Below are 9,024 nucleotides of genomic sequence, written 5' to 3' on the forward strand. Positions count from 1 at the left end.
TAGGAATGTTAACCCAATAAAGCATTAAAATTACCAACCTTCATTAAAAAGCTGTATGAAATCCAAAGCATGCTTAATTATTCTCTTCATAGTGTACAAAATATCGCCTCTGATAGTACCATGAGGCTGTGGACCAACCTCCACACCTGAAAGGTGAAAAAACAAAGAGGTAAAGCAGGTAAAGATAACTGTCTATCAACATTTCTGAATATGCTTCAGGAAAGTCATTAAGCTTATTCCATTATATAGAGAGCTTTGGAAGCCAAGGGTGTGTGTGTGTGTGTGTGAAGTGAGTTTACAACACATACCTGAGACATTTCATCAGCAGCACTATAGGGAGATTGCTGGAGCGTGTAATCAATACTAAATGCAAGCTCTCCCTTGCCAGTGGACCTTCACAGCAGCTTCGCTTTGCAACTAGATATTGCACCTTTTTTAAAAGCGGTATTACATGTTCATTAATGATCAAGCTAAATATCTTCAAAACATGTCAGCTGTGATCTGCAGTCAGTATGGGACACTGCATGGGATTAGCTGAGAAACTTAACAATATAATTTTAAAGTTAATATTCCACCTCACAGAATTCCAGAGATCATACTGACCTATTGGACACTTAGCTACTGATCGTGATGCTGCATATCTCAGAGTGGGGTGTTCAGTCAGCAACACGTAGCAAGATATTGGGATCAAAGCATTCTGAGTGGGAAAGAAGTTACAATTCGTTACTGATTGATAGACGTTAAACACTGCAGTACTACTGTAGTAATTCCTCATCCTGTCTTCAGTGCACAGTGCAATGCCGATAAGCATCCCCACCAACAGCCCTGAACAGTCTTTTCAGAAGTAATAAGATATGAAACAGATAAGAAATCAAATAAGTATTCCTTTTAAGTATTCTTTGTAAGGATGAGAGTATTCATTTCATTTAATGATTTTGCCCTTTTAAATACCTTGAATTACAGTCAAACTTTTTTACCTGAACATAATGAACCATTTGCAGGATACAGTGATCCTTTGAGCTCTCAAGAATCAGGGTACCCCCCATGTTCGAGGTAGTGTTGTGAAGATCAAAAATGACATCATAGGCATCCTGACTGCCCTTGGGACCAAACAGGCGATTGATTTCATGAGCTCTTCGCACTTCATAAGGCAAGTCTTCAATCTTTTCTGTGCTGTTTGAGAAAGGATATTTATCGTGAAATCCTTTGTTGAATAGCACAGCTGTGCAGCTGTGTGGAAATACAGTGCTGTGCTATGAAATAAACTGTTGGCTTAGTGGTGTTTGTTTATTGAAACTGAACCAGGTCCTGCTAGCTCAATGAAGTGTTTCTCAAAAGACTTTCAGTTACTCTTTCAAGAAGGACAAAAATAACAGATACAATTCTGTTTTGATGTGCTGTAGCCCTTTCCTCTTGTGACAAGACACTACTGCCAGTGCATTCACAATTTCAGAATTACTCATTTACTAGTGTTTGCACTCAAACCACAAGTGTATGGCTAACAGCGGAGGCGCTATAGCTGTTTAACCAGTCTGTTCCCAAAGCCACTGTCTTACACAAAGCACTCAATGTCCCTCCTGAAGTTCACTGCTGTTAGCATTTCTCCCCATTTCCAGCTGGTCATTTCCAGAGGTTTACACCATTCCATCAACTGAGCAAATGCAATGCTCCCAACCTAGAAAGACTTTTTCATGACAAAGGTGTCAAAGCACCTACAAATAAATCACCCCACACCACTTTAATTCCAGGGTAAAGAATGGCCATCAAAGAACAGTTTGGTGGTTCAGCACGCTCTAGTACTGCAGGGTACTGAGCGGCAGACTCTTTAAGACACTTTTCCTGAGCTGCACTGCCAAGCAGGCTAATTTCCGGCTCTTTTCAAATTGTGCACAGAACAGTCACTATGGGAGAGGAAAACTCATGGCCCACTTCTTTTGAAATCTAAGCTTTCAACACTTTCTTTTGTTGTTTTTCTCCTTTTTTCAAAAGGCCCGGAGAAGTCAGGCTCATTTATTTATTAATTTATTTATTGGTACATTCATTTAAAAGGCTTTTAACAGACCAGCCCATCGAGGTCCAGTCGGAACTAAATGTAACGTGTGGTAATCAAATGCACATGAAGGCAAACAGAACATTTATTGTAGTTAGTGACATCTCACCTGCAGCGTGGTAAGCAGAGATGACATTCCACCGAGGTCAAACTTAGGTCCCAAGTTCTAGCTGCAGTATTTATATCTACTTAGTATTTACTATTCACTGTCCTTACAGCAGTCGACTGTTATGTATAGGGTGTTATAATATACTGTAAACATATGTACAGGAAACACCTGCTTACTTTTTTCACATGGGCTTTTTCAGCAACAGACTATAATAGTGTATGGGACAGTAAACGGTTTGATTGGCGACACACCACGTAAAACTACAATATTTCCTTTGCAATAATCGTTTACTGTGCAAGTTTAAACATTACCTAAGTACCCAATACAAACTCCCACTGCAAGGCACGCAAAAAAAAAAAGAAAGAAACACGTGACTTGTCAGACTGGTAATGCTGCTGCGTTCTTACCTGAGGTTTTCTGTAGTGAAGGCTCTGTTTAAATCGGTGTCTATGTATCTGGTACATTTCTCCACGGCTCTGGGGTTGGTTATAAATGGTTTTATCTGAACTCCCGGTCTCTGAATCTCAGTTGCGTTTTTAATCCACTGATTAACGAGCGTCACCCCTGACATTTCGTTCCCGTGAGTGCCTCCGAAAATGGCAACTCTTCTAGCTGCAGGCAAACTTTCATAATTATGACACGAAGTCATGGTACTGCACTGCTTTTGAGGAAACGGCGCTACAAAGAAGAAGAAAAAAAAAGGCCAAAGCTTAAAAAGAAGCTGGCTGAAAAGTTACTGCTTGTCTTTTCCGACTGAAGACAGTCCCGAGGACCGCACTGTTTATTTTAACCTTGCTTACATAGCTATGGCAATGGCTCGGATTAAATGCGGAGCTCGGACGCCGGTAGAAAATGCCTGTTGTCGTTGTTTTTGTACATTACTTTAGTCAAGTGGGTTGGGTTTCCAGACCTTCGCCTCCTACTGTAAATTTGCATAGTCATTTCTTTAGCGTAACTGCGGCACCATGACAAACTCTTCTTCCCAGTGTATGCTTATGTTGCCATTAAATGTGGGACTAAGTCGGCAGCCACGGGCTGACCTGTTAACACACGCGTGCCATGATACAACAAATAGATTTTAAAACGCAGTAAATAAAAAGAAAATCTCAGTGTACATGTTGCATAACCTGTGCGACCTGTTAGTCCGGTAAAATAAGTGTGTCGTGTGTACGGGGCAGGGCAGCAGCAGGGCTGGTAGGTGATGTTGGTACAGCGGTGCGGGCGTTATGCGTTAATAGGAGAGGTCCCGGGTTCGCCTCCGCCCTTGTATGGATTGCTGCGCCCTGTGTGAGGCGCCTGCCTGCGGGAACTGAGTTTCGCTATAGTATATAAAAAATAAATAAATACAAAAAAACACGCAAGATTAACTTGATGTTGTGTGACTGACACATAAAAGTTCACTCGAGGGCTGGTGGTAAATCAACATATAACGATTGTATCGGTTATCCCACTACGATTGAACACCCTTGCTGTCGGATTCGTGCTGTCGTTTCCGAATAATATTTTCATCAAATTCTCAGAACACAATCTAGCTAGCCTGATTCTGTGTGCCGAAACGAAGGACTGTAAACATTACTTTATATTGTATGAATCGGAATAAAGAAGTACCTTCTCCTTCCTTCTCAAACACGTTGATGCAGGTGTTCTGGGATTATTCTTCTATGCACCCTAGCTCTAAAGAATGCCCTGAATATGTTTTACTGTGCTATGTCTTATTAAAACTAAATCCAGCATGGTAACACGTGGAGAAAGCATGTTTTAAGTCATTGATACGGCCTTTGTATGTTTAAGATGATTGAAAAGCTGCAGTTTCGCGTTAGTTTTCATAGCATTGTGGTTGTATTTATTTATTTATTTATCTCCCACTAAAGTTAATGTCAGTTTACCGCAACAATCTGCACACGTTGTTTGTTAAAACGTGATCATTTCACTGAACGAAAACTTCCGCTCAAGTTCAGCCGAACCTGTCGACGCGTTAGGTGACGTCATTGCACGCGCACTGGCGATTGTGGATCTCGTGAGCGTGTGAAGCCCGAGAGTCATGTTTGAGTTTTGAGAAAAGTGAGTTTATTGAGTTTAATGTGATTTATTTTGTTTTGTTTTTGTTTTGTTTTGTTTTACATGGAATTTATCAAATTACATTTTTTTTCCAGTTATATTTCTCTTTCATTTGGGTAACGTGGTCTGTCAAAGTGTTTTCAGGGGCGGGCACGGAACGGTTGTTTGTGAAATAGCCTTTGCTAGTATTACTTGTCCTGTTTTTTTTTGTTTTTTTTGACACAGTGTATTAAAATAAAACTGCCTCATCATTTGTGTCAAATTTAGAGCACACTGCTGCTGTACTGTACTGAATTTTGGAATTTAGTATAGGGAAAAGAAGAAATGACAAAACCTGAGGCAGATAAAAAATGTGTTTTGTTCGTACTAGTGTTCTTGGACACTAAATAACACTTTCATTGGTACACCCGTGTTAAAGGTTAAAATGAACTGTGCTTTCATTTGCTTTGCATGTACAGTCTTTACTTTGCACGTTTCAGGTGGAGTGTACAGTTCAGTCTCCACTAGAGGGCATCAAACAAAAATACGTAATTAGTAGAGTTAAAAAATGACATTATGGAAAAAACTAACCAGAGGGTGATGTGACGTCAAATAGGACAAAATGCAAAAATTGTAAGAAACGAGAAATAATGATAATAATAAAAAAAAAGTGATACAAATGTTAATCAGGGTTTAAAATTAGCAGCGAGTTTTGGGTTTCAGAACTGAATAGATTCATTATTTTAATGACCAAGTGGGAGTTTGTACAATCAGGCTATTGTTAACTGATGTCGCTTATTTAAACTCACCTGAGTTTGTATATTCCTGGTTAACATGTTACAACAATGTATAGAACATTCTGCCGTTATGGATTTTCCCAACCATGTTTATCAATGTAATACCTATCTTTCTGTTCTGTTTATAAGGCGAGTATAGTCTGTTATACCACAGAAGAGGCAATAGGTGATACAATGAAGAGAACTTTTAATGAACATCCAACAAGGACAACGGCAGGTGAGAATTGTTTTATTAACTAAACTGTATGTTTACATTTTACCATAAAAATAAAATTTAAAATGATGTGATCAACTAAAAACCAAGACAAAGGGAGGCCTTTTATTTGTATTAACAAGTGACTAATTGAATATGTTCTGTTTAGTCCAAAGCAGTAATGAATGGTCATAGTAATGCTGTACAGTATTAAACTAACCTTTATCAAATTCATTTTAATGCCATATTAAATAGGATACCTAATATGATGAGCGCAAAATGTTACACCTTGACACTAGATGGTGCTGTTGTACCACTAACCTCTTGATAGGCAAAGTCTTTTTTACTGGAGAAAAAGCAACTAAGTACTCCCAGCTTCAGTAGTAACAGAATTATATATAAAAATAGTATTTCCCAGTGCTAGTTGTGTAGTTTACTCTATAGTTAAGTGCTGGTGTTTTGCATGGCATGCAGTAGAAGGACTGTTGATGAGGTCATCAATGAGGTCATTCAGAGGTTTTTCTTATTGATTGAGGTCTTTTACCCTTTTATCCTAGGCTGCCTTCCTGTACAGTTGTTCAATCAGAAGAAACGAAACCGACTACCATTGACATCAAATCCCATTGAGAAAGAATTTCATTCTAGCAATGAATGTTCATCGGCCCACGGTTTTGGATCTTCATATATGCCATCAGGCAACGTTAATAAACTTGCAGTTTTACCAGTATTGTATATTTAAAACTTTAGATGCACACACAAATGACTTTATATTTAGCAAAATAAATACCTTTCTAAAACATTTTACACAATGACATATTGCATATTCCTTTGTATCAAATTACAAGCATTTCAGTGTTTTTTTTTTTTTTTTGGTAACAAAGGATTTCTCCAGACACATTCACCAAGCAATCGAGTGGGTACCGCACCAGCCAGTCAGTGGGCCAGCCTGGGATATCAGAGAGTGAAGTCTAATGCAAGCAGTTCAGGAGGAGGCTTTGCACCAATGGCATATCCAGGCAGAGCTAGAAACACTGGGTATGTTAAGCTGTTCATTATTGAACTATTTATTAAACAGATACATTTTCATAAGACACTGAAACATAGCACATTTTATCTGCAAATAGTTCTATAACATGAGCATGTGGAATTGTTAAAATAATGTTTTTAATATTAATGATTTGCTTTTCTACTTTTTTTTGTCTCCTGAACTGTAATTCTGCTGATGCCCACAGGGTGTCCTTGTAACCAAGCTATGACATTTCAGTGGCATGAGCTGGATGAATATTTTAAGCACAGTGTACATTTCCTTCTTCTCATCATCAGCTGAGCTCTGTTGATATTTTATTTTTTTACGTACTCTTTATTATACAGAGTTGGCAGTTACAACTGTGTGTGTATATTACACTCTCCTGGCTTGACCCAGCCAAGAAGGCTGTTTTACGGGGGGATTCTTTCCTGTAGAATAATAAAATCAAATAATTACAATAATTGAGAGACTTTAAAACAGCAGTCTAGTGTCAGAGTGGGTTGTTTTTATAAGATTTGTTTTTAAAACATATTAATCAAAAAGGTTTTACTATTTCAGATCAAACATGGGGCAGCAATCTTTCAGTTCAGGAAATTGGCAAGAAACCAAACAAAGAAGTTTTCCTTCAACTAGTGGGAACACTCAGAGCAGAGTCAACACAGCCAGCACTTACAGACAAGCTGACACCCAAGAATCTTTTCACAGACAGCAAAACCAGTCAGAACCCGTTCACCAGTCACCAGAGTTGCAGTGGCCCAGATCTTCCACATCAAGCTCTTCAACCACTGGAGTTCAGCCGCAGAGCTCTTCCTGGAAATTTAAATCTACTCCTCAGATCAACCAGTTTAAAGAAGACAATCCTAACAATAGCTTTGATGTGCCTCAGCCAAAGGTATGTAGATATCTTTGCCGATTGTTAAAATTATTATTTGTAGAAATGTATGTTATTAACCCAATTTGAACTTCTGGTAAAATCGATTTCTATCAAATACGATAGCAGACTGATTCAGAATAAGGGGCTGTGAACATGGGTCTGTTATACTGGTACTGGTGCTACTGTGCTATGGGTCTATCAAATGGTTATACTACTCATTGAAGTTAACGTACGGTATTCATACTGACATGGTCTTGTCTTTAAAGAAACCACCAGTATCCAAGGTGAAACCTGCAGAAGAAAAATCTCTACGTCTTGTGACCACTGTAGTGGCAGGCATGAAGCGCTGGAGCCAATACAGTGATCGCGCTCCTTTCCTGTTTGAGGTTTCTGGTGCGTTCTTTACCTAGTTTTACAGATTATGTAAAAAGTTTCTTGTCAAACACAGGTCTGGCAGTAGGGGGTGATTTCTTTGTGTGTAGGTAGCTATGAAAACAATAATCAAAGCAACATTTGATAATAAGGGTAATATAAGTTTAGCTAATATACAGGGCTTGCCATCATGATTTAATCAACAGTAATCACTATTTTTAAATACTATTAATTGCACCAGGTTGCAGTTTGATTTTAACTTTATAGTTGGTGGCTGCCATAATCTGATGCTTATAGCAGCACAAGGCCAATGAACGTGTTTCCCTGCATTGAAAGAGATGTCATTTACTTGTGAAAATCTCTTATAGCTACACTAGATTCGGCTGTTACTACTGGAAGTCACGGTGCAAAGACATTTCTTTTAAGAGATGGAATGGATGCTGTACAATGTGTTTTTTATGAAACTGTAAGTATACCCATTGTGTCTTACTTTATATATTATGCACAGCGTCATTGAATGTCATGTACTGTAAGGTTCTCAAGATTCTCAAGCAAATAAAAGAAGACTAAATATGATATATATATATATATATATATATATATATATATATATATATATATATATATATATATATATATATATATATATATATATATATATATATATATATATATATATATATATATATATATATATATATATATCAATTATGTTTTTAGTACAGAAATATCAGGTGTTTTTCTAACTAAATACAGCCCATATTGTACAGGGATACAGTGTGGATCAGTATATTGTGTTATGTTTTATATAGGACCGTGAACTTCCAAGACTAATCAGAGGCCAGGTTCACAGATGTGTAGGGAACTATGATAAGAAGAGAAACCAGCTAAAATGTGTCTCAGTCAGGCCAGCAACAACTTTGGAACAAAGAAACTTTCCTGAATCGGTTAAAGCCTCGGACATGGAGATGAGACAGTATATAAAAATGTTGAATGAAGTTTAACAAATGACTCTGTATAACTGCTATGAGGATATTGTCATTTAAGTTGAACTGCATGTTTTCTTCACCAAGTAAGACAGCAGTAAGCAGTGCTGTAAAGAAGCCGTACCCTGAGACATTCCAGTTTCAAAATGTGCATTTTAGCTTTTTTTTTTTTGTTAATATAAAATTGGTATTATTAGTTTATGTATTAATATATTGTAATGTGAGGTTGAGTTTTCACTAACACTGATGCAAATTCTAAAGCTACTGTTCTGTGACATTACATACATATTATATATTGTGTTCTACTGTACATGAACAGCACACATGTTAATATTTCGGTCAGGGAGACGCATTTAATTTCCAATCCATTTTTTCCCACCCAAAAAGTGTGAAAAGGAAGTGTTTTGCATGTATATGTTTTCCAATAATAAAATACTTTTTTAGTTGTTCTAAAATGTGCATGTTCTACAATAAATATATTTTTTGCTATTGTGTTATACATATATACACCAAAAGATTTATTAATTTTTATTATAAGAATTTAAATGCACAAAACCGATAACATGGTAAAGGGTACAA

The 9,024-nt window shown here is 37.3% G+C and overlaps 2 protein-coding genes across 5 annotated transcripts; one reads left to right on the forward strand and one right to left on the reverse strand.

Annotated features, from left to right (window-relative positions):
- Window positions 1–30: 30 nt before the first annotated feature.
- Window positions 31–3,301, reverse strand: aspa (aspartoacylase). The gene is made up of 4 exons (XM_041240866.1): window positions 2,567–3,301; window positions 978–1,173; window positions 604–697; window positions 31–146 (listed from the first exon to the last, which is right to left on the reverse strand). Exons 1-4 carry the CDS (start codon window positions 2,806–2,808, stop codon window positions 31–33), a joined length of 648 nt encoding a protein of 215 aa, XP_041096800.1. The 5' UTR covers window positions 2,809–3,301.
- Window positions 3,302–3,613: 312 nt separating this feature from the next.
- Window positions 3,614–8,922, forward strand: LOC121308451 (spermatogenesis-associated protein 22). 4 transcript variants are annotated; one of them, XM_041240865.1, is made up of 8 exons: window positions 3,614–4,220; window positions 5,123–5,210; window positions 5,744–5,881; window positions 6,068–6,221; window positions 6,919–7,105; window positions 7,354–7,480; window positions 7,828–7,925; window positions 8,272–8,922. In XM_041240865.1, the coding sequence occupies exons 2-8, from the start codon at window positions 5,168–5,170 to the stop codon at window positions 8,461–8,463; spliced, it is 939 nt and encodes a 312-aa protein (XP_041096799.1). In that variant the 5' UTR covers window positions 3,614–4,220; window positions 5,123–5,167; the 3' UTR covers window positions 8,464–8,922. The 4 variants fall into 4 exon arrangements, with proteins under 4 accessions (XP_041096799.1, XP_041096798.1, XP_041096796.1 ...); XM_041240862.1 differs by having other exon boundaries at window positions 3,652–4,220; window positions 5,744–5,854; window positions 6,772–7,105; window positions 8,272–8,919; XM_041240861.1 differs by having other exon boundaries at window positions 3,655–4,220; window positions 6,772–7,105; window positions 8,272–8,918.
- The last annotated feature ends 102 nt before the right edge of the window (window positions 8,923–9,024 follow it).

This window comes from Polyodon spathula, unplaced genomic scaffold (genome assembly GCF_017654505.1).
Source record: "Polyodon spathula isolate WHYD16114869_AA unplaced genomic scaffold, ASM1765450v1 scaffolds_702, whole genome shotgun sequence".
Classification (NCBI taxonomy): domain Eukaryota; kingdom Metazoa; phylum Chordata; class Actinopteri; order Acipenseriformes; family Polyodontidae; genus Polyodon; species Polyodon spathula.

What these genes read in the sequence shown, in the direction of transcription:
- LOC121308451 (XM_041240861.1), top strand. Translation starts at nt 5,168, where the DNA reads ATGAAGAGAACTTTTAATGAACATCCAACAAGGACAACGGCAG. An exon ending in GGCAGAGCTAGAAACACTGG is followed by an intron (nt 6,222 to 6,771) that starts GTATGTTAAGCT and finishes TTACTATTTCAG; the next exon opens with ATCAAACATGGGGCAGCAAT. An exon ending in AATGTGTTTTTTATGAAACT is followed by an intron (nt 7,926 to 8,271) that starts GTAAGTATACCC and finishes TGTTTTATATAG; the next exon opens with GACCGTGAACTTCCAAGACT.
- aspa (XM_041240866.1), bottom strand. Translation starts at nt 2,808, where the DNA reads ATGACTTCGTGTCATAATTATGAAAGTTTGCCTGCAGCTAGAAGAGTT. An exon ending in AAATGGTTCATTATGTTCAG is followed by an intron (nt 698 to 977) that starts GTAAAAAAGTTT and finishes TTTCCCACTCAG; the next exon opens with AATGCTTTGATCCCAATATC. An exon ending in AGTAGCTAAGTGTCCAATAG is followed by an intron (nt 147 to 603) that starts GTCAGTATGATC and finishes TTCACCTTTCAG; the next exon opens with GTGTGGAGGTTGGTCCACAG.